At 47.8% G+C, this 24,593-nt stretch overlaps 2 protein-coding genes and 1 long non-coding RNA gene across 3 annotated transcripts in view; 2 read left to right on the top strand and 1 right to left on the bottom strand.

The window, feature by feature from the left end:
* Window positions 1–4,057: 4,057 nt before the first annotated feature.
* NKX1-2 (NK1 homeobox 2) lies at window positions 4,058–8,468 on the bottom strand. Its single transcript, XM_039731381.1, is given in 6 exon segments — window positions 4,058–4,527; window positions 4,590–4,865; window positions 5,772–6,009; window positions 6,012–6,242; window positions 6,245–6,386; window positions 8,311–8,468. Coding segments are annotated over 6 exon segments (1,515 nt in total).
* Window positions 8,397–24,593, top strand: part of LOC120512730 (phospholysine phosphohistidine inorganic pyrophosphate phosphatase) — a 71,099-nt gene continuing 54,902 nt past the window's right edge. Inside the window, exons 1-5 of the mRNA XM_039731371.1 lie at window positions 8,397–8,623; window positions 19,728–19,915; window positions 20,738–20,891; window positions 23,223–23,286; window positions 24,179–24,271. Of these exons, the coding sequence (XP_039587305.1) occupies window positions 8,496–8,623; window positions 19,728–19,915; window positions 20,738–20,891; window positions 23,223–23,286; window positions 24,179–24,271 (627 nt within the window). The 5' untranslated portion in view covers window positions 8,397–8,495. The remainder of the gene's footprint in view (window positions 8,624–19,727; window positions 19,916–20,737; window positions 20,892–23,222; window positions 23,287–24,178; window positions 24,272–24,593) is intronic.
* LOC120512731 lies at window positions 8,630–12,796 on the top strand. Its single transcript, XR_005630094.1, has 2 exons — window positions 8,630–9,049; window positions 11,456–12,796. It is a non-coding gene; the product is annotated as an uncharacterized LOC120512731 (long non-coding RNA).

The following is a 24,593-nucleotide window of genomic DNA, read 5'->3' on the forward strand; positions in this document are numbered from 1 at the left end:
TCTGAGTGCACTACCAGAAATGGGGCCCACAAGATGAGTTTGCCATGGCAACAAAGTGCTGTAAAGATCAAGGTGACTTCAGCTGATACAGGGTCATACTGGAAAAACAAAAATGGTTCAGACCTAGTGATGCAAGAACATCATTATCAATTTTTCTTCAGGAGGATCTCACCCATCAAATATTTTGCTAGACATCTCGTCTGCCTGTGAGCTGTAAAGCTGCTGAAAATCAGACTTTGCTCCTGAGAGGTACCTGGGAGCACAGCAACACTTCTCATTTGTTCCTGAGTCACCAGGGAACGCTGCCATGCACCTCTCAACCTGTGCTGCCACCAGGAGGTGAGACTCGCATGCTCTACAGTGACCACAAAAATCAGGGATCACATCTCTTTTGAAGGAACTTCTCTTCTGCCAGAAACAGGGAGAGTAGGAGGCCTCTGAGCTCTCTCTGCTCCTTGGCTTGGGTCATCTCTGGCTCTCTCATGGTCCTGCTTGATCTCAGTGAGGAAAAATCCACAGGTGGAAAACGGGGGAGTCTGTTCTCACCTCAAGAACCTGTGTGTAGGTAGCACAAATTTTGTTACACACATTCTAATAATAATGAGAGAGAGAACAAGAGAGAGATTGCTAGGAAGGAAATAGACTTTAGTTTAATTTTCCAGTCATGTATTACACAACAAATCCCATTGATTTCCTTCAAGAAAAGTGCTTGATCAATGGCATGCCAATAAATACATTTTATCTTTTGTTCCTCCATTTATTTAATTTTTCATTGTATTCTTCGAACTTTGCAAACTCAACTGCATGAATTGTTGTGGATATCTTTTTTTCTTAAGTACGGTTCTGAAATTCTGGTTAAATTGACATTTCTGACATTTCCCTAACTGTGATGTCACAGTGTGCCTCCCTGTACTAGTTTCATTATCAGACTAAATGAAGTCTGTTTCCAAAGTGATTTCGTGGTTCTTGGACTCAGAATTGGCAGCTGCTGCTGCCTGCTCAGTGCAGACACTGTCAGGTGCTGAATCACAGAATTCTTTGGGTTGGAAGGGGTCTTAAAGGTCACCAAGTTCCAACTCCCTGCCACAGGCAGAGATGCCACCAACTAGATCAGGTTGCCCAGGAATGAGGGAGGCTCCTAACTTTCCTGTTCTCTCTGGAGCATTTGAATTCAAAGCGCTTTTAATTTAATATAATACATTTTTTGCTTTTTACACTTAGGACTTACTCGTGATTCCTTTTAACATCTATATTCAGCTGTGAGTAAAGTCAGTTTCTGTCTGTACCTGAAAATATTGCACAAATCTTTATTCAGAATTGTTAGAGATAATGGATACTCAGTGGGGCATTTCTAGAAGTGTTACCAGTGCAAATGGCCTCATCTGGGCAATGCAAAGTTTGATTGCAATTGCTGTTCCCAGGACTGCTTGGAACCTCAGCTGGAATAAGTGCCCAGCACCACATCCCTAACGAGAATCATCCACCCAAGCAGCCCCACTCAACAAAGCAGGGAAGAAAAGCTCTGTCCAAAGGGCTTGGAGGCATTTAGCCAGGAAAACTTTGGTGGCCTGGGATCAGAGCCACAAAATCTGCATTCCCACTGATGTGCATCCCCCTTCCAGTGCCATGCAGAGGTGCAAGTCATGCCAAGTGGGGACCATGACTGCTATATTCTCTGGAAATAACTGTAAAACATCTTTTGGGAATCTGGGCTAGAAGTGACTAAACAGAGTGATAGCAGAAAAGAAAGCTTGCATAGGAATCAATATTTCCTCTAAAGTTAATACAGTTTTGGCAAGAGTAAAATTGCTGGCAAAGCAGAGCCTTGAAAGTTTTATGCACACCAAAAACCACATCTTGAAGGAAGAGACAATTTATACTATTTATTTTGATTTGTAACATTCCCTGGTTTTTTGCTGTAATATACACTTCTCAAGGAGAAGAAGTAGCCATTTGACCATACCAGGGCACAAGCCTGTCTTGTACCAGGGATGTGGGTACACTGTGGGTAACCAACCCTGTCATGCTCTGGGAACTTCTTAGAGTGACAGCAAGGTGACATCAAGACCTGTTTTTTGCAGGGACAGCGATGGCAATCACAAATAGGAGGCCATGAATAGTCAGAGGATTTAGGTCTGGTTAGTCCCAGCTTGAGGCAGAGAAGATGGACTAGGCCAGCCTGCAGGAATGCCTTGCCCACCCTGCAGGGCTTGAGCTTTTAATTGCCCATGAGTGGCCAGAAGTGGACACACAGTTTGCCAGCAGTGGTGGGACCTGATGGCTCAGGATTTGGGACTGCTGTTTGCCTGGCCAGAAAGGAAGGCAGCTCTGGATGCACCCTGAGCAGCTGAAATGCCCCCATCTTTTGTAACTCTAACTTAAATTAGGGTTAAAAAGGTACTTTAATTAACCTCCAAGTACAGGCATTCACAGAGCAGCCATGACTTCCAAACCCGTGACCCGAGGTGAACTTTGTGTTCTGCTAATAGCTCTGCAAACCACTGAGGAGACACTGGGTACCTCCTCCCTCTGTGGAAAGGCAGCCTCAGGTCATTTGAGCTGGCCCACGCTTAGGCTGGTGGCTCTCACACCCTTAATCCCTGCAAAGCTGGAAGTCAGGAGGGTGACTTTGCAGGAGAGGGTTGTCCCATCACCCATCTCCTCACAGCCAGCCCGGAGGGGATGAGGTATCACCCTCAGTCACTGACATGCAACACGGGGACCATCAAGACCCACACCAGCTGGGCAAATAGTCCACAAAGCAGACAGTGCCTCATCCCAGTAAAACGAAAAACAATTAAACAGGGAATAATTTAAAAACCCTTTTTATTTAGACCAAGACAAGAGCTAGGTAGGATTTATGAGCTAAATTTTTGGTTGGAAAGCCAGTGTGTACTTTAAAGCATTGTCAGAGACCAAGAGGATACAGTCTGGAATACTGTGTTGTAATAATTTGTAAAACTGCATGAGACAGATTTTTTTTAAACCAATTACTTCCCATCCATTCTTGGACAGATGAGCCCCCAGCTAAAATTCCTTTTCATTCCGATGCTTGTAACGATGAAGATGAAATGTGATTTTCCTTCTAACAAATGCTCCAAAAAGCAAAACCAGAAAAAACATGTGTTTCTCTGTTATGAAAAGTAGGTCTCAGCATGCTGGAAATCCTGTGTTTTACTTACTTTGTACCACAAATGCCCCATTTTTAAAGAAATGAATAATGTAATAATTTTCTCTGATTTATGTTTTCTTTTCTGCCTCATTTGGCACTAATGGTGTGTTATTACAAGAACAACTGTCTCTGCAAAAAGAATGATCTTTAGATTTCTTATCCAAAACCTGTGAAGTCATTGGGACAGAACTGCAGAGAAAGGCAGAGAGGCCCTGGACATGAGCAGCAGTCGAACACTTTCCCACTGACCAGGCAGATTTCCTTCTTGGCTCCCGACGACACAGAGCTGCATTTTCCTGCACCTTCCCAAACAAAGCTCTCCTCCAGGTAGGGTGTCCAGAACGCGATTGGCAGTTTTCAGAAGCGATAACGAAACGTGGGTCAAACAGGGCTCGGCAGAGTCCCACGAGCACAGTCAGAGCCTGGGGACGTCTTCACTGCCGAGCATCCCTGGGATTCGACACGGCCGCCTGCCCCTCATCAGCATCAGGATCGCAGCAGTGCTAACGAGTGCCACAGCTCCCGAGCCCCCGAGGCTTCAGACGTGTGCTGGCAAGCCGAACAGCAACGAGCAGCATCTTAACAATGAACTTGGAGAAGAATCTGCAGGGAATTAGTGTCAGGCATGTGTAAAGAGGGTTACTTTTCCCATCTCCAACACCTATAATTACATCTCAAAGGTGCTAATAAAATCCGGTGGTTACAGTGGGGTTTTTTTTTCTCTGTGTGTCAAAGTTAAGCATGCTGCCGTGACGCCTAGGAAAAATCAACTTTCTTACACTTCAAATGGCCACGCAAGCAGCAGAAGCGGTGACGGTGTTCCCCGCTGGGTCAGAAGGGCTGAGGTGCGCTCCGGGCTCCGGGGGCTGCCCCGCCGCTGCCGCCTCAGAGGTGCGGGGCGTAGAAGGGGCCGAGGTACGCGGGGCCCAGGAAGGGCGCGAAGGGGCCGGCGCCCAGCGGGAAGGGGGCGGCCGGCGGCACCAGCACGTTGGCGGCGGCGTAGGACGGGAAAGTCTGGAAGGGCAGAGCGGCGGGGCCCGGCGGGCTGGGGCTGCCGCCGCTCGCCGCCGCCGCCGCCGCGGGGGATGCTGCGGGGGCCGCCCCGTCGGCGCCCGGGTGCTGCTTCTTCCACTTGGTGCGGCGGTTCTGGAACCAGATCTTCACCTGCGTCTCGGTCAGGCTGAGCGACAGCGCCAGGTTGAGGCGCTCGCAGACCGACAGGTACCGCGTGGCTCGGAACTTGTTCTCCAGGGCCACCAGCTGCTCGTAGGTGAAGGCGGTGCGCGCCCGCCGCGGCTTGCCGCAGCCCGGCTCTGCCCGCCGCCGCCGGGCGCTCCGCGGCGCGTGGACTTGAACTTGTTTTCCAGCGCCACCAGCTGCTCGTAGGTGAAGGCTGTCCGCGCCCGCCGGGGCTTGCCCGACTTGGAGTCCGAGCCCGTCCGCTTCCTCTTGGGCTTGGCCTGCGGGCCGGGCTGCGCCCCCACGGGCGGCGGAGGCGGCGGGGGCGGCGGCACGGCCCCGGCCTCGGGCGGCTCGGCTCGGAGCGGGCCCGGCCGCCGCCGGGCGCTCCGCGGCGAGCCCGGCTCCTCCGGCCCGGGCGGGCTCGCGGCCCCGGTCCCGTCCCCGCTCGGGTCCTCCTCGTCGCGCTCCTGCCCCGCGTCCTCGGCGCCGCTCTCCGCCGGGGCGTGCGCATCTAGGTGAGATGGCGGAGATCGTCAGGGGATAGCAAACCCTCGTCCCGTTCCCCCTCCGAACCCCAACTTCTGCTCCCACATCCCTCCCTCCCTCCCCCCAGCTTAAGGGCAATCACTAAAAATAAAATAAAGGGGGAAAAAATTCCGCCCGTCGTGCGAGGACCCCCCCCTCGCGTCCCCCGTTGTGCCGCCGCATCCGCGGTGGGGAGGGGGGAGCCGTCGATATGGATTTCTTACCAATTAAAAAAGAAGTTATTAAAGTCCTCTTCTAAAGCGAAATAAATCCCCTCCCCCCCCCTCCCCATCCCTGCGCTAATGGAGTTTCAGATTTGCGAGGGCCAGATCGATAGATGTCATCTATTAAAGGTAAGTTTTAATCGAACAATATTAGGATCAGGCCGGGGGAAGGAGGTTTGAAGTGGGCACCTGCAAGCTGCGGGGAGGAGATAGGCGGGAGTCGGTAATAGGATATCGATCACCGGGAGCTAAGGCATCCTCCGGTGGGGACGGGCTGAGCAATTACCCAGCCGGCCGTCCCGCGGGCCGGGGCATCCGACCGCTGCCGCCCGGGGAAAGGAGCGCCGGGGGCTGGGGGAAAGAAACCCGTGCGGTGCCTCGGTAAGAGCCGCGGCCCGCCCGGAGCCGGGGTGGGGCGGCGGCGCGCCCTGATGCCGGAGCATCCCGGAGAGGATGCTCCGCACGCCGGGAGCCGGGCAGGGCACGCGGATATCGACAACTTTTCCCTTTGCATCACCAAGACTTAAAACCCGGTTCCAGCCCCCCTTCCCTCGCTCCTGCGGGACCCGGCGCGGGGAGCGCGTCCGGCGGGCGCGGGGCCGAGGGTCCCCGTGTGCCACCTGCGCGCCCCGCCAGCGCCGGCCGGAGAAACGCGAGCGCCTTCCTACCATGTGCCTCTAGTTTATTCTTCCCGCTGCCGGGAGCAGCAGCGTCCTTTCCTACTTCAACTCTTCCCAAACTTTTCTCCCGCTCGCCCGAGCGGGGGGCGCTGCCCCAGCTCCCCGAGGCCGGTTCGCGTCTTCTGCTGAATTTCTGGGGATCCAGGATGTCTAAGATGGAGAAGGAGATTTTATGATGGATGGGGGCCGCCTTGGCCCCGCGGTCCGGGCATTCCGGCATCCCACCCCACCCTCCGCGCTTCCCGGAGACCTGCTGGCTCCCGGCGCGGAGCCGCGGAGCGCAGCGCGGGCGCGCAGCCGGGCCGCTCCGGAGCCGCACGCTCGGCGCTGGCGGCGCGGAGTGAGCGGCGGGGAGGAGGGTCGGCCGGGGAGGCGGAGGGGCCGGCGGCGGGGTGGGGGCAGAGGAGGGGGCAGCGCAGCCATTGGCACGCCGCCCCCGCGCCCCCTCCCCGCCGAGCCGGCTCCGCGGGGGCGCAGCGGGCGCCTCCCTCCATCCCAACCTCTCGGCGACGAGGCTTTCCCGTTACCTGCCCCGGGATGGGCGGGGGGAGTGCAGGAGCCCCTGGCACCGGAGCCGGGATCTCCACCGAAGCAGGGATGCAGCTGCGCCCGGCAGCCCGACGGCAGCTGTGTCCCCTGGTCCTGGAGTGCCACCGGCTGCACCTGTCCCCTCGCCCTCCGCTGGGCCACCTGCAGCTCGCCCGGTCAGTGCGGGTCCAGCGGGGCGAGCCTCGTGTTCAGGGGGTTCCAGAGAGGAGGGATGGCTCCTGCATGCCTTTCCTGCACTGGATCCAAGCTCCAAGTGCTCCCTGTGCCAGCAGCCCCTGTTTGAGATGTGAAGCTGCTGCCTGGTCCTCAGGGAGAAAGGAGCAGTTTTTTGTTTGGGAGCAGCTTGGGATCAGTGTAGCTCAGACTCTGGGCCACTCCTGCAACTCTCCCGTGGTGTTCACACTGTTCCCAGTTAGTAGGCAGGGGAAACTGAGGCATGCCTGTGCTGGAGGAGCTCCTACCCACTGAGCAGGCCCCTAACCAATCCTCCTTGTCTTGGAAAAAACACTTCGTTGCCTATTCACACTATAACTGGGACAGAGTAGGTGACAGCAGGCCGAGACTCCTCACTCTACACCAGCCCTGTGACCACTTCTAGCCAGACCTGCTTATTGAAAACACGTTTACAGTGTATTTCTGCACACCTGTATCTGTTTGGGGGGATGCTTTTCCTCTCCTTGGCATTTCAGTGTTTGTTGGTGCCACAAATCATCAGATAGATTGGGGAGAGGCACCCTTCAGCCAGGGAAGGCAGCCCTCAGTAGGAATCTGCTGCTCCACCTGTTTTATTCCAATGGAGAGATACAGAGCACAGCCCTCCTCCTCCTCTTCATCACTCTCTCAGCCTCAGCAGAACTGGGCTCACAAATAATTCTTGGTATAGGCTTAAGATAAGAGGAAAGCAAGATGAGATGATAATGTGTAAGGGTGATGTGATTAAAAGTAACTGTTAATTATTTAAAAGCCCATTTGGCACCAGCCTCTGGGGTAGAATACCACAGGAATGTAGAAAAGAAGGGAGCTCAGGCCTGAGGAGTTCACACCCACAAGCTACAGGTGGCTAAAGCTTGGTTTTGGGGATGTGGGAGGTGGTGAACTGGGGAAAAAATCTGGTATATGTGAGACTACAAATACTCGTGTTTGAGTTGTTGGGTCTGCAGGAGCTGAGAATGTAAATTGCAGCATTGAAATTAATCTGTGAGCTACAAGACGTTTTCAAATATCATCCGTTTCACCTGTATGTACACAACAACCTGCAAACAGACATGCATGTGGAAGGACACATACTCATGGATTAGTTCCAGCACTCTAAAGTTGGTCCGTTTCCCAGCTCAGGCATTAAAATTCAGCCCAAGTGCTGTCTTTAAATTGCTTTGATGCTAGGTGGGTTTCAACCCTGACCTGTCCTGACGGCAAGTGATGGCTGTAACAAGCTGTGGATCAATATTCATAGCGGGTGTCCTGGACTGATAACACTATCCAAGACAATGTTCACTATCGCTGCAGACAGCTGAGATATTGTGCCATTAGTAATGTTGTTTTAAATAACCTGATCCATTTCTGAGTCTATTTAATGAATTTCACAGTTTAGATATTATCTTTAGGGAGAAGCCAGAGGCTATTCCAGAAGCAGTGATGCAAATCAATGCTGCCAAGGCTCCTCTGCTTTCCTTAAAACAAAACGGACTGTAATTCCACCACATCTTATACATTCTGGGAGTCGTGCCGTGCTATTGATGGCATTAGCGACGAGAAGATATTTGGGAGAAAACAATACTCTCCGTAAAGCTGGAACACAGCTGATAACATCTTATCTGCAGTTGTAAAATTCTTTACACGATGACTCAGTGGGGGTTTTTCTTGGTTGTCATACGAACCACAGAATGGGTTCATATAATGCCCCTTCCAATGGGGTTGAAAGGGGGCGTTAAAAATAATCTAATTTCACTCCACTGCCACGGGTGGTGATGCCACCCACTAGGGCAGGACGCTCCACATCCAGCCTGGCGCTGACGGCTTCCAGGGCCGGGCCAGCAGCACTTCCAGCGCGCTCCGCCCGGCTCCGGCGGCGCAGCGGGGCCGGGACTGCATTTCCCGGCGGGGCACGGCGGTGGCGGAGCGGGGCCGGGACTGCATTTCCCGGCAGCCCGGGGCGGCGCGGCCATGGCGGAGCGGGGCCGGGGCTGGGCCCGCGCCGTGCGGGGGCTGCTGCTCGATGTCAGCGGGGTCCTGTACGACAGCGGCGCCGAGGGCGGCGTGCCCATCGCGGGCTCGGCCGAGGCCGTGCGCAGGTGGGTGCGGGCGGCCGGGGGAGCCGAGGAGAGCGGCGTGCCCCGGGTGCGAGTCGGGCCCCGCTGCGCTGTGCGAGCTCCGCACGGGAATCGGGAGGTTTTGGGGGCAGATGGGTGGTTTTGGGGGTTATTGAAGGGAAGGGAGCCCGCAGGGTTGGTGGGGAGGAGAGTTTGGGGCGGTGCTGCCCGTGGTTCTGTGTTTGCTGGTGTCACTGCACGTGTGGCAGGGGCTGGCAGCGTGTAGGGGATCTGGCGCTGTCGCCTGGTAATCAGATTTTTTTCAGATATTACCCGCACTGATGTCTGTAAATTTATTAGCTCTGCTGTCAAATTAGCTGGAATTTGCAACCCCGCAGTGGAGAATTTTTGTGCTGGGGTTAATGATTGCCCAGCTTGGAAGTGACTCAAAAGCCAAGTGTGGTCCTGGTGAGTTACTCCCAGTGCCCACAGGTAGGGAAATCCTTCGCTTTTAGCTGGGTGATGCTGTCCTGGTAACATGAGCTAAGTAACTTTAACTTAACTAACTTTTATTAATTAGGCTGACTTGCTAGCATGTCCATATTGGCCCTGCTTGACCAGAGGAGCAGGATGGGGCTGGGGAGAGCAGTGGCCCCAGGGACAGCTTTGTTTAAAGTCAGATATTGATTGTCTGCTTGTGAATTTCTGCCAGAGCCTTTTGGCTCTCTGTGATGTTTCATCACCCGCTGTGGAAAATCCTGATCTGTTTCACCTGGCAAGTGCTGGATGGGGCTTGGAGCAGCCTGGGATAGTGGAATGTGTCCTTGTCCATTTCGGGAGATTGGAACTTCAGTGTTCCTTCCAACACAAACCATTCTGTGCTGCTGCATGTACCCCACTTGCAGTGTTTTAAATGTCTTAAATTCTGAACCCCTGTGAAACACTGACAGCTCTGCTTGGTGGGCACCTCTGCAGCTTCTGTCCTCTGGGGCCACTCAGCACACACACACTTGGGACGGGTGGATTATTGAGCAGGAAAACATGCAGGAAGAAATACTGAATTCAATATAATTAATCATATGAGGTTAGTTAAATATGTGCCTAAATGTTGGTGGAACTACCATGGAAAGGCAGAACTGGAGAAAATCCAAATGAAGTGGTAATAACAGAACTAATTTCTGCTTTCTCTCCCCCCCCCCATAATTATGTCTTTGTTCATATTTCTTGAAACACATGTAGGATGCACAGAAGATGTTATCAGATGGGTCAGAGTTCCCAGTGCTGTCAGAGAGGAATATTTGAAATAAGTTTAAGCCTTATTGAGGTTCCTGGCCAGTTTCTGGCTCACCTGGCCAGGAGAAGCTGCAGGTCAGGACAACCAAGAGGACAGCAGCATTCCCAGGGAATTCAGTGAAACAAGGCAGAGGGAGAAGTTGCTTCTATTGAAATCCTGTGGCTCTTTCAGGGGTTTGTGCATGTGCAGAGCACAACCTGGGACAGTCCAGATCATAGCCAAGGCCTCCAGGCATGGCCAAACCAAGCATAAATAACAACAACTGCATGAAAACTGGCAGAGATAAGATCATTCCTTTAGAAACCAGGACATGTTCAATAATACCTGTGTTGTGGTTCACCAGATGCTTTTGACGTTGTTTTTTTTTGCTCCTAAATTTTAAACTTCACCTTCTGTTGGGTTGCAGGCTCTTATTTAATAACTTTTGTCACTGCATTTGCTGAAACCTTCTGTGTGGAGGCAACTTAAACTGCAGTCTAACTTACAGTAATGTGAGAAATATGTTGATGAAACAACAGTAAAACTCTGGCCTTGGGCTAAATGTAGGCAAATTTTCTCTGGACATCCTGGGAATGTCTAAGCCCTTTCTGCCTGTTAGTCACAGGAAGCCCTTGGCAGCTAATCTGACCTGTCTGCCTGCCTGGAAAGGCTGCAGGGGTCTCTGAGGAGGGTTTGGAGATGCAATCCAGCAAAAGGCTCTGGAATGCTGTGCAGGGAAAGCTGGTCTCATTTGGGCAGGATTTGGTGAGCAGTGCAGAATCAGTGTTCATAGCTGTGGGAACTGGGAACAGCAGAATGGGAAAGTGCCAGGTAGGGTAAAAAAACCCCACCAAACCACTTTGTTCAGGTCATTCAATGTAAGTGGTGAAGAATAATCATTTTCCTTGGGTAAAGTCAAGTAGCCTTATTTATCTGCCTGTTAGGTTAGTAATTGTTCTGGCTCACACCATTTAAACTCTTTATTGACTCATTATCCTATTGCCAGTTGCTCATTAATATCTGCGTCTGCGTCACAGTACAGCTGGGTGGTTTCAAGCAGATGGATCAAAGCTAAAAGGAGCTCTTTTTAATGAATTCTTTTTTTAATCAGTTAAAGAGCCATAATTGCAGATAGTGAGGAACCTTATAAGTAATTCAAATTGCTGTGGTCCTCTGCTAAAGCAGCTGTCTGACATCTTTTAGCGTGTATATATGTCCAACAGAAACCTTAAATCCCATTTTGATAACTCAGAGTACAGATAAGGACCCTTACAGCAGAACAGCTGACCTGTTCTTTCCAGACTGTCTTGCTACATCACCTCCCCATTACAGCAATTAACTTAGTGTAACAACATACAGTACATTCCAATAAAAATGATAAGTAAACATACTAATTTGTCATTGGTTTCCTGTGACTGAAGCTGTCCTGACCTCCTATAACTACATTTGCTACATTATTTCTCTTGTTTTCAGCTGAATTCTGCTGTGCAGTTATTTGAGTTAGTGTTTGAGAGAGCAGCAGCCTAATTTCTGCCAGCAGAATTTGGCCTGGTTTCTGTTTGTGATGGCTGCTTCCCTCTTGTTTGTTTGTTTGTTTGTAGCCAACAGTACAGTCAGATGGAGCAGAAACATGGCCAGAGAACCTGATGGACACTGGAACACCCCAAGTCTCAGTGCTGTAGAGACCCTCCTGAGCAAGGCATCAATAATTGGTACAACCCGTGGTGAAACACTGAGTGTCACAGCTGGGAATGCTATTTTTATTGCTGATGTACCTGCAGCCCTGATAAATCTCACCTGTGAAATACTGAAGGATTCAGTGTGCACCGAGGAGAACCACAGGAGTGTTTGTTGAGCAGGGCTTGTGTCCTGTGCTCAGGGGATGAGGTGAATCTGGATCCTTGCTACTCGTCCAGACTCAGCCAGGCACCCATATGCCAAAGGGTATTGGCACTCCTGGAGCCAGGAATGCCTCTGAATTCTCCAGGGACTGTTGTTGTTATCTTTAGGTGGAGATATTGCAGCAGTGGATGGCTAAAAAAGCCAAAAGTGGCTCAATAAGATAATTTATCCCTTTAAAACTTTTAAGACATAATGTTTCTTGATTGTTTAACTTGCTGTGGCAAGTTTTTTGTTTTGAAAAAGTTACATAAACCCCACCCACCTCTTCCCAGCGTGTGCAGTTCCCTGGCAGATGCTTTGGAGCAGATCAGAAAGCCCATGGATGAGATCAGAAGGGCCATCGGTGACTTAAAGGCTTCTCCTGGAGCCAGCCCTAACAGAGCCCCAGTGCCGTGCTGTTATTGTCTTAATCGATTTACACAGCATTGACACGAGGTGAGCTAGCTGCTTTTTATCTTGCAAATAGCCAGGAGCTGGTCCCTTATAAGACAGAAGGTGGTTAAACACCCATAAAAGATGCTCAGCCTGTGCTCTGGCATTTGCATTTACAGCTGCGTGCTGATAGTGTGTCCATTAGCATATCCATATGAAAAGCACACAGTAGTTGGAGGTTTACAACATCCTGTTGTTGGGCTGGGATGGTGCATCTGTTAGCACAGCTTTCTGCAGAGCCCTTGAAAAGGGCAGCGGAAATCTGGGGAGCAGGGAGGCTGGGGAGCAGCTGGACACTCCTGTTAAAATAAAATACCTGGAGAGCCTCACAAGGAGAAGATTGTGAGGAGAACAAGCGGAACTGGGACTGTAAAACAATTCAGGGTGTGGGGGTTCAGAGGAGCTGGGAGCTCACAAAGAGCCTTTTGGAGGTGTGTGTGCCACAAGGAGTAGGAAATCTTTGTTGTCACACAGATAATGTGGCTTAGCACAGGCTGTGCAGATATTCAGAGTTCCAAGGCTTGCTGTGCCTTCGGGACATTTGATAGAAAAGGAGTTGCTCCTCCTAGAAAGAAACCTTCAAATAAAGTATACAGACCCTTCTGTAAGTATCTGTTGATTTGTTTTTGTACTTGACTCTCTTTGCACTTTCTGCGCAAAGAAACCCAGTGACCCAGATGTCACTGCCTCCTGAAGCAGCAGACACACAAGAAATGAAGCATTCTGCATTGTCATGTGTCTGTTCCCTGGCAGAGCCAGAAGGGGATCCAGGAATTGACTCTCAGCTGCACTCCAGTCTGTAACATTAGCTGTGGTCTCAGTTTTCTGAGAGCAGTGGGTGTTCCTAACCCATATGTACTTTCCTAATCAGCAGTGTCCTTTATTTCTTTATAAAGATTTGTGTCCCTGAAATTGTGGGTGCTCACCCGCTTTGTGCACAAGTTGCATGAGTGCTTGCATTTTTGGAGTTCACACATCCTTAACACTCAGGGTCTCAGAAACAGAATTCCTTCTTTACAAACAGGTGCTCTTTGTGCACAAAGTGAGGATTCAACCCTGTCAAGGATAACTTGTTTTTGAATGAGTTTTTAATGGAGTAATTAGCAGCTTCATAGAATCATAGAATGGTTTGGGTTGGAAGCATCTTTAAAGATCATGTACCCTCCTTTTTGCACAGAATAAAAGCTATTGGAGTATCATTCACTATGTTGTCCATAAAAATATTTTACTTAATGCAAATATATCCCAGACCTGCTCATGCTAACTGAATCCTCAAAAATCTGTTTTTTTTCCTTGGCAGCTCCCAAAGTGGAGATTTACCAGCTATTTAAGGTCTGCCAGAGTTTACTTATTGAACCACTTGCAGTGTGGTTAAAATCTTTTAGGTGTAATACATTAAGCTGATTTGGTAATCTGCAGTGTTAGATGCATCTTGTTACTGAGCTTAATGGACCAGAGAGATTTTTCTTTTATTCTGCTTTGTGCTTCCTTTCTGCAGATTTCCTTCAGAAACACATGTTACTTTTATTGAATACTGAATTCTAGATTTCACTGTTGTGGCATATTGCTGCCTACAAATCAATTGTCTTCCCTGCTGTTCAGGAAGGTGGATTATGATTTATGGTGTTGGATAATTTGTGCAGTAATTCTGGTATCCAGCTGTATTCAATGGCCTTTGTAGAGAATTCAGGACTTTGTGTTTGCTTTAGTGTTAAAACTTCCAGGATTTCTTTCTCCTTCTGAAAAATTCTAAATTATCAAAACACCTAAATAAAGGCATTGGTGGGTGTTTAAAGTCTGCTTTGAGCTACAATTTATTGGGTTTTTTTTTTCAGTTTTTACTGTCAAACACTGTCTCAAAGTGGTGTTTCCAGAGTCTTTACTCTTAGGACTGTACCCTTGCTTTTATCACCCTTGTCCACCCTTAAGTAACATTCTTGTGGCTCCTTCATGTGTGCCTATTAATCTGCTTTTACTCATGTGCAAAGGTAATGCCCTCCTATTTTTTAATCCCTTTAGCAGCCCCTCCTTTGGATTGCCTCCAAATTATCCCCTTCTATATTTAGAGAGAGGTGAGCCATATGGGGCTGGGGAGGAAATGGTGCTGGGGAGATGGCAGATGTAGAGCTGAGTTTCAGGAATGCAGGAGGGACCGGGGCCAAAAAGTGCCATGTGTAAGGATTTGTCAGGGCTACGTGGAGCAGAAAGTTGGATCCCCAGAGATCCAGGGCTTTAATGAGCCTGGCTGTACTCAGGACCCATGACAGGACATCAGTGAAGGGAAACACCAGGAGGACAGGAGGCAAAAGTGTCGTCAGAGATGTGACAACAAGATTGAAGCAGTTTGGATGTGCTGTGATGGCAGAAATCAGAGGAATGGAAAGTTTTGGGGACTGGGAGAGAGAAGGAAAATCCTGGAGTTTTATCTACAGTCTTCTGATTCCATTGCACCCACCAGGTTAAAAAACACCCGGGAGTTCAGTGTTTCCATGGAATTGGGAGAGGCTTGTACCATGTAATGATGGCAAAGGCACTTATGGCCTTCAGGCTTCTGAAATAATGATTTTGCTGGAATGGCAGGAATACAGATTTGCAGAGAAAATACAGCACATTTTTTTGCCAAAAAGACACATTTTAAGCAGGGCAAATGTGTTCTGCTCCCACCAGGCATTTCCACAGCTGGACCCCAGAAGGGGCTATTGCTCTGAGCCAGAAAATCCTTTTGGATCCTCAGGTGTGTGTGGTGCTCCCAGGGAGGTTCTCCTGGGAAAAACCTGCAAGATCAGGAGAGGTTTTACCTGGAGCACCACACCCTGGCCCTTGCAGAGGGCACTAACATTAACCCTGCCCAGGTGGGAGGATGGTGTTTCTGCACAAGTCCTGCTTTTACTTTGTGATTTGGTGCTATTGGTTCCCTGTGTTTGAGACAAGGAATCAGAATGCTGAGAGGTTTACACTGAAACACATATTTGTCCACTGATGCAGAAGAGTCAAATAGCGGCTATGCTCGGCATGCTTTCTTTTAAATTTTTAAATTTTTAAAAAACCCAAAGCACTCTGAAAAACCAAAAGCAGGATAAAAAGCCCGTTCTGGAAATCTCATGTAGCACATTTCCAAACCCCTTTGAAGTTGATGTTGGACAGTCTCCAAGCTCAGGTTTGTTGCCTCTTCCAGAGTTTTGCTTCCTGCCCCACTGCCCATCTGTGCAGGACCTCTGGCTCAGGGCTGGACTTTCCTATTCCCATCTTAGGAAAAACCTTCACTGCAAAAAACAGTGGGAAAAGATGGGAAATCTGAAGTTTTGCCTTACACCTTTTCCTTAACTGCTCCAGCCATGTGCAGGATAATTTAAGTTTGATGATTCCCAGTCTGGATTCAGGAGCATTGCTTTTCCTACGGGTGTCACAACCTTTACATCATCTGAAAGAACAGATTTTGTGTTTTATGTGCCCAAAGGCTGCCCATAAAGGTTGGCAAGGGCAGTTGGCTAAGTCTGCACAAGGTCAGTGAGGATGTCCAATAATTGTCCTAACACTTTACCTGTTATGGAGCAATAATGAGAGTTTTTTTCATTATTTTCGGGTGAGTGAGCCTGGCAGATGCTGACAGCCAGCAGATGTGTAAAGTTCGAGGTGATTTGTAAGGGACCTGCTCATCTGACGCGTGGTAATTGCACTGTGGGACATTGTCACTCAGCCCCGTGTCCTGCTCCAGCAGAACGAGGTAAAGGTCAGTTCAAAGAGCTGCTGAGGCTCCAGGGGCAGCTCAGGCTGGAATTAAACCCCTCACATCCACTTCTCCCCTGGGCAGGTGCTCACAGCATGCCCAGGGCTGGGTGGGTGCCCCAGGTGTAGATTTAGGGATCATTTGGGTGACCAAGTGGTTATTTGGATCTGGAGTGGGCTTAAATCCCTCCTCTGGTAAGGCTGGTGTGGTATCAGTGCTCATCTGCCCACTTTTAATTTGGGGCTTGGAAGTTTGGGGTTTTTGGTGACTTTCTCCTTCAGTGTCTGTGTGCTGTGGCAGCTCCCTGGCAGAGCAGGCACTGGCAGCAGAGTGACACGCAGCTGGAGGGGACAGTGGCCTCTCCATCTGCTCCCTGCTGCCATCTCTGTTCTGCCATCCCCTCCAAGAAGGGCTCTGACAGGTTTCTTTTGCCACTGTAGCTGAGTTTGGCATTTGTCACACCCTGAAAGGTCAGGAGCTCCTCTGCCTCGCTCAGGTGAAGCTCCCCCATTCCTGTTCTCAGGCATTAGGAGTGGTGTGAGCAGTGAGGTTGGAAATTGGTGGATTTGGTGGAAAAAGTGTATTCGTCTGATGCTGAGCCTGCTGATGGTCCCAAACAGTGAGGGAGAGGCAGCCTTAGGATGCCCACAGTACCTGGGCCATGCTGGGTCCCTGCAGCACGGGCAGCAGTGCTGCCTGTCCTCGTGCCCTAATCAGGATCGATTGTCCTGGTGTTTGAATGGGATCTTTATCACAGCCACGGTGTGTGGAAGTCAGCTGAAGGCCTGATTGACTGGGTTTCCTGGGTGTGCCTGTGCTTCTGTAATGGACCTGCTGATAAATCTGTAATACCCTGGAGATCTCGATAAAACTTGTGTCGTGTATTTCATCTCCTGCTGCCTCATTCTTCTGCTCTTGCAGGTACCTAATCCCTTGCTCTTTATCTCATAAGACATCACATTACAAATCTTGTTCTTTATTCTTCTCCTGACATCCCACACTTGCCAGCAGTGGAGGTTGCAGTGCCTTGCCTTGCTTTGCTGGCAGTGTGAGCAGTGGGTCAGTTCAGAGGCTGGAGGTTTCCCTTGGAGCTTTCCAGCCCTGCAGCCTCACTGAGCACGTCATCACACTTGTGAGACACAGACCTTCCAGCCACTTTTAGTCTCTCCACATTCAAAACCTGCCAGGCCAGGGAAACTGAATGAGGGTTTTGCTGTAAACATGATTGGAGGCAGGTTTTCCCCCATGCAGAGCTGTTGGTAAAAGCTCTCCCTGATTATTTAAGCTGTGAGTTAGCAGCTGTTTGCTGGCCTGCAGGTTCTGCTCACCATCCCTGTGCTGAGCATCCAGGATGGATTCATCCCAATGTGTGTGATACGGAATGTACAGGTGAGTGTGTCTGTTCTGTGCAGGATTTGGCAGAGTTTACAGGGCTCTTTTCAGAGATGCTAATTAGGAAGGGAAAGGTGACTTTTCACTGGAAAGTTATATTTGTAGAAGTAAGTCTTCTCTAGAGTTTGTGGATTTTTGTTTCATTTAGTGTTCCAGGATATTTTTAAAAGTCCTTTTCATATGTCACCAGAGGACTCCCATTTTTTTTGTCCAGCTTGGCCCAACTCTTTGTAGACCTGATCCTGAGCATTTCCTGAGCTCATTTGTTGGGGTGTTAATTGCTGGTGACCACAAAGGCCTGAAGCAGTCTGGGATGTGTCCAGACTCCTGCTTTGCTCAGTCCTTTCAGAAGTGTCACTCTGGTTTCCATCCAAAATACTGAGAAAGAAGTGAAGTTTGTAGTACAGGAAAACTGAATCTGTGTTTTCACTGAGCTGACCTGTAGGGTGCTGGTTTGTCTGTGCAGGTTTGTGGTTGGTGTTGTCCCTGGATTCATTATGTTGACCTTTAGGAAGAGAAAAAGTAGATTCCAATTCAACAAATATCTGCTTCCAGCCAGTTATGAATCATAGGATTTCTTTTCCCTAAGAGTGTGCAAGGAAGCTTTGCATTTAGAATAATTTTTTTTTTTACCCGTGGCACACTCTATTGAAGTTTGTTGTGTATCTAAATTACACTGCTTTGCTTTTTAACTCCAGCTGAAACCGTGTCTCAAATAACAGATGTGGAATATTGTCATCCCACTGTCACACCAATTGTTCATTGTTCTGAGAAGGTCACATCATAATTCATTAACAATAATTATTCCCTGGGTGCACCCTGCACTTCTTCACTCAATTGCTTCATTAACTTGAGAGTGAATCTCACATTCAGTGCTCCAATCAATGAAGATATATTTATAATGTACAAGTGGATGCTATTAGTTACAATATATTAACTGCCTAATTTAAAAGAGAAAAGCTATCTTTATGAAGGGCAATTAACCACTAAGTGTAATTGATAATTCACATATCTATGATTAGGAAAGACAAATAATAAGAAAGAAATGAATCACCAGCATTATTAAAGAAGACACTGGTGTGTAGTTTGATGAGCAGAAGGGGCTCTCTGGGTCAGGACCAGATTTCCAAGAATCCTTTGATGGAAAGTTCATCATCAGATCTGTTGTCTGGAGGTGGCTTTGGTGTTTGCACCAACCAAGTGGGATCATCTTCCCTACAAAATGGACCCAGCGTGTTTTGTTGTCTTGAGAATCCGTGCAGGGACTTCCTTAATAGAAAAGTCCTTTTTTGTTTTAATACAAAGAAGGATCATAATATTTTATAAGAATTTATAAGCCTGGTTCCAGACTTCAGTAAGTATCTGAATCTGCATGTGCTCAGGTCCTCAAAGATAATTTTACACAAATTCACATGAAAAGTGACAAAAAGTAGGCATTTTCATATATTAGAGGAGCTGAGTGAAAGTCCCTTAGGCAAATGTTTCTTTTTTATTAATTGTGGTACATTTTCAGTGCTTCTGATTTTCTGTGGCCACTTTGAAGTACTTTGGCTCTCCAAACAGCTGACAGCTCATCCTCGGGGAAGAGGCTTTTTGGGGACATCCACAGCAGGTCCCCATCTTGGGAACAAAGCTGCTCAGAGGCAGAGGGCTTGCAGGGGTTTCACAGAATCACAGAATGGTTTGGGCTGGGGGGGACCATAAAGACCCCAGTCCACCCCTGCCATGGCAGGGACACCTTCCACTATCCCAGGGTGCTCCAAGCCCAGCCCAGTCTGGCCTTGGGCACTTCAGGAATGGGACAACAACACAACTTTTGGAGAGTGCCAATCCCCAGTAGCCATGTCCTTGGCTCTGGACACTCATGGCCGTGTTTTCTTCCCCTGAGAAGCCAATTACCTGTAAACAATTATTAATGGATCAGTTAAAGTGCCAGATTTTTTGGGATGATCCACCAAGTAACAGCACAGGTGTTTTATGAGAGATTTAATGATAAATAGGACTGGATCCACCCCAGTTTTGATAAAACATCATTGAACTAACTGGCAGCTGCAGTGCCCAGAGTCAGGATTTCAGGTGCATCTGGTCACAGCAGAGGATCCTGTTCATGGTTTGGAATATCAGCTAAACCTTTTCACAGAATCACAGAATGACCAGGTTGGAAGAGACCTTCAAGATCATTGAGGCCACTACAGCCCCAACACCTCAACCAAACCCTGGCTCCCAGTGCCACATCCAGGCTTTGTTAAACACCCCCAGGGATGGTGACTGCACCACCTCCCCGGGCAGCCATTCCAGAGCTTTGTCACCCTTTCTGTGGAAAACCATTTCCTGATATCCAGCCTGCATTTCCCTTGAGACTTACACTCTTGTCTCATTTCCTTCATCTAGTTAACCCCTCTGCTGCCTTCCCTCCACAGGATCAAAGCCTCTGGGCTGAAGCTGCAGCTCTGCACCAACGAAACCCAGGCGACCCGGGAGAACTTCGAGCGGAAGCTGCGGGCCATGGGCTTCGACATCTCGGTGGCCCAAGTGACGGCGCCGGCGCCGGCCGCCTGCCGCCTGCTGCGGGAGCGCGGCCTGAGGCCTCACCTCCTGGTGCACGACGGTGGGGCAGCGCTGGGGACGCAGGGAGGGAGGGGGAATGCTCTGCTTTCCTCTCCGTCTTGGGACGGATGAGTAGGTGTGCGAAGGGCGCTGGATTCAGACTGAGATTTTTTTTTTTTTCATGTGTTGTTGTGAGTGAAGGGAAGCATGAATCTGGGGATTTGTCGCTTCCATTTGTCGCGTTCAAGGCCTCATGATCTGAAATGGTGACGTGTTGGAGCCCTGCATGCTGAGAATTTCAGACTTTCTCTGCTGCCAGGCACTGACTCCCAAGAGAACTCTGCATTGACCTGAGGCCATGGAGAAAGCTTCCAAAATGGAATGATGGAACTGTGATTGTGGGTGTGGAGCTTGGATAGAAGTGTGTAATACCACAGAGTGGAAAACTTAGGGTTTAAGGTTTTAGAATATAGTAAGATATATAAAGCAAGATGGAGGTTTAGGGTGGAGGCTGGTCCTTCTTCACCTTCTTCTCCATGGGTTTGGGTGGTTTTGTGGAATTGGATAAAAAAGTCCCCATTGTGAACATGGGTGGTTGGTTATTGGGTTAAAAGTAAAAATAATTTAGGTGTCATTTCTTAATTGGACAGTTTATCCTTAAAAGGCCTTGTATAAAGAGAGACACACGTCTCCGTTTTTAATTTGTTAGAGTGAAGTGCTGTAGAACTCAGTTCGTGAGGCTGTAACACAGACAAGAACTAATAAACATCTGAGCCCCAACAAGATATACCATCTTGTGCATTTAATCCTGACCTTAGAAAAAAGAAGCAAAGAATCCACAGTGAGGGATTTGTGATTTTTTGGGTTTTGCCTCCTTCTGTAGACCTTGTCCCTGAATTTGCTGAGATTGATAAGGCAAACCCAAACTGTGTGGTTCTTGGAGATGCAGCAGAAAACTTCACCTACGCAAACCTTAATGAGGCTTTCCGACTTCTGATTGGGATGGAGAAGCCTGTTTTGATCTCCCTTGGAAAAGGGTGAGTTAAGCTCTGTTTTTTCCTCAAATCTCTGCATTTCTTAGTGGTATCTTTAATGGAGGCCGGAAATCAGTGTGGGCACTCCACTCCCAGTACCAACTTTTCAGTTTTAATCTGTCTGCCTGGGCTGAGAGCCTGATCTGATCAATGAAGAGGACTTGTGGTGCTTCAAGGGAGCCTCAAAGCCTCGTAGGAATCATGGAGAGTTTGGATTTTGATGTGAGTGATCCCAAGTGAGTGAGTATTTAGTATCTCAGAGATGAGAACTGTTGGTTTAACTGCTGCCTGTAGCCACATGTTCCTCTCTGAACTGAATACAAATTATTTTTCATAGTGAAGGAAACCCAAAATTTCCTCAGGCCATGCTTAGGTAAAGAGCTGTTGGTGTAGGTATGTGATGCAGTTTGGTGTTTTTGAAGTGGCAGATCATTTGTTTTGGTAGTTTTAATGTCAGACAGCATTTTTAATTATTCTCTGCCCATTAAGGGTAAATTTTGACCTCCTGTTTTTACACACAGGAAAAAATAGCCAGGGAGTTTGAATGTTTTCCTGAAAATAATTAATTTAGATGTATTCAGAGATTTTAAACAGGACATTATTAGTTCCTGTGCTGAATAATGACAAACCCCAACAGGAATAAGAGGAGTTATTCTTATCTATTGTGTGATGCATGGGTTTAAAAGAGACTGTGCATGTTTATCTTGGGGAAAGTGCAGTGACAACTTTGCTCAGTGGTTCAATAGACTGTAATGGGCATGAAAACCCTTCTTAGTTTGTGGGTTATTGATCCAGCTGGGCAGAACTTATCAGTGGGAAGGAGCAGTTAAATTCATTGTGCTGCCTTACCTGACACTCTAATCTTCCAGCAGGGCTGAAAAATCCTTGCTGTTTCTCAGAAGGATAAGGAGAAAATGTTGAACCAACAGGAGAATGGCTAATGTACATAAAATAATCAAATTTTGTGTTATGTAATACCATATTTCAAAATGAAATGTAGAATGAACCTCTTCTTAGGAACTGTATTGTCATCAGTGCAAAAATGCTTTGTACCCTGTGCATGTAAAAGTATTTATTTGGTCATTCATTGATAGAAACAGCTCTTTTTTCTTACTTCTTTGAAATATTACTTTTTGTTAAAAAATAGAGATTTTGGGATATTTAGAGCTCAGTTTTCACCAAGAGCATATTGTATTTTAATGGCTGATCATTGAGGTAATGTGAATACAAGTTCTCTGGTGAATTCTGTGACCCAAAGGAGGAAGATTAGAAATTCTAAGAACTGTTCTCCTGACTGGAGAAGCCTCATGGATGCAAAGGGCCATCCACAAAACCCAGCTGCATTTCTAACCTGCAGCACCAGCCCAGCTGGGTGGGCCTTAGCAAGGTGCCTGCCTTGGGCCAGCAGGTTGCTTTTGGTAGAAGTTTTAGTTCATTCCATAGAAAACAAAAGTGTCAGAGTCACTGAAGCAGAATGCCCTGCTCCTGGAAAGGCAGTGATTTACATTTAGCATCTGTTTTGGGCTGAGAGTGGGAATTGGCTTTGTAATTTCTTCTGTCATGCCACTGTCAGAAAATTAAGCTGTTTACGCCAGACTATGGAAGGTTAATGGCTGTTCTAGCAAAGGTCAAGTGGTCATTTTAAAGGAAGGCTATGCTGAATAATCGAAAATGGCAGAAGGATAAGGCATAAAATCTTAGCTGACTGCTCATCCTGCCTTTTTTCCTGTCATACAGAAACCTGTCTCTGCTCTGCCCAGAGCTTGGAGGACCTGCATGAATGTGAATTGCTATTCCAGAAAAGCTCTCTAAAGACACCTTCTAATTCCATGAGCTTCATGGCCATGGGAGCATTTTTAGAAAGAACAAAATTCAGCTTGCAGGGCTTTTAGTCCTGATAAACAGGGTTCCCTGGTGTGTGAGGCTGGGACAGCAGTGCTGGTTCTGTCTGGGGTCTCCTTGCAGACCCACTGAGGAGGGGTCACAGCTGCTGGTTGGGGCCAGCCCTCACCTTTTACCTGCCAGGGCTCTCTGTCACTGTGCAGTAATGCACAGCACAGTCCATCCTGGCTCAAGCACACTGAAATCCCTTTGAACCAGTGAAGTTGCTCCCAGATGGGCATCTGGGATCCTTTCCCTCAGCATTGCACAGTCCTGAGCCTGTCCTTCCCTTATCTCCTGGTGTTAGACCCAGGCCTGGGATTTTCTGATTACTTGACTTTTTATGCAGCCATATGGACATCTATAAAGGCCCAGAAACAATAAAATGTGGTTTCTTTGTCTTTAACTGCCAGCATTTTCATTTCATGGGAACTTTATCACTTTCATTTCCAGACGCTACTATAAAGAAACTGATGGGCTGAAACTTGATGTTGGAGCATATATGAAGGCATTAGAGGTATTTTATAGCTGGAATTGTGCTTACTCGCCCTGTGCACCTTGTTAAAAGAGTAACTGGCATAAATATGGGTCATCTGTAATTACTCACCTTGGTGGAGGGAGTTTCCACACGTTGAAACTCATTTGCTGCATTCTAAAGATGGGTGGATTAATTTATTTTCTGCCTTTGTTATTTTCTTTTTTTTTTTGGTTTAAATTTGTTTCACTTAAACCATGAACTTTTTCTGTGGTGGTGCCCTTATTGCAAGTGAGGCACTTGAAAGGAGGAGTCAGACAAGAAAAAAGTGGAATATTGTGTGCAAGATACCCAAGAAAACCTGAAGGCCCATGTTATCTGTTAGGCTTTTGTCTAGGATCAAGCAAGAAACAATTTTTTTCCAGCATAGCACTGATACTTAGTTGCAGGAAAATGTAACTTGTAAAATCTGCTTTTTCAAATGTAGCTTTTCAAAACTCATATTTGAAACTTGATTTTTCACTTGGATCATTAAAATTATGCCAGGTGATTGAAGAAATCCTTTATATCTTTTAAAGGTTCTCCAGTACTTTTGATAGTTTTATATAAAGGATATTTGTTATGTCTCTAAGAGTGATGCTTCTAACAAAATGAACAGTACTGGAACTGAGTTGCAGGATTACTCAAAGATGGAGAGTGTGAAAGATTTGTACCTTGAGGTGTTTCAAGAGCATTTTCTCTCCTGCCAGAATACTTTAAACACTTCTGTTATCCAAATTCTCTGATATTCACCTTCACCTGCTAATCCACTGTGTTATTTAAGGGCAAAAATCAATAATACCAAAGGTTTTATAACTGGAGTTATGGAGTTGAATAAATCCTTTTCCCATCAGCATTTTTTGTGTTTCTCTCTCTCTTTTTTTTTTCCCCCCAGTACGCTTGTGATATCCAGGCTGAGGTGGTGGGGAAACCAGCAAAAAGGTTTTTTGAGTCAGCCCTGGCAGAACTGGGAGTTCCACCAGAGCAGGTAAGGTTGAGGTGCCGTGCCCAGGGGCTGTGCCATATATCTGTGCCCACTTGTGCTTTTTTCCTGCTTTGCTGTAGCTTTGAAAAGTTACAGAAGAGGCAGAAGGAGAATGTGAGCAGGACTCAATGCCTGGCAGAGGCAAAAGAGGTGCCCTAATGCCTGGTAGTCTGCTTGGAAGACTGGTGCTGCAGGGTGATGGAATTGATCCCAAAATGTCATTTGTTTCCTGTGCTGTCACACTGACTACCTTTTTTTTTTTTTTTTTTTTTAGAAAAAAAAAAAAGGAAAAAAAAAAAATTTTTTTCTTCTTTTTTTTTTTATA

The sequence above is a fragment of the Passer montanus genome, unplaced genomic scaffold (assembly GCF_014805655.1).
Source record: "Passer montanus isolate IOZ18808 unplaced genomic scaffold, ASM1480565v1 scaffold77, whole genome shotgun sequence".
In the NCBI taxonomy this organism is placed as follows: domain Eukaryota; kingdom Metazoa; phylum Chordata; class Aves; order Passeriformes; family Passeridae; genus Passer; species Passer montanus.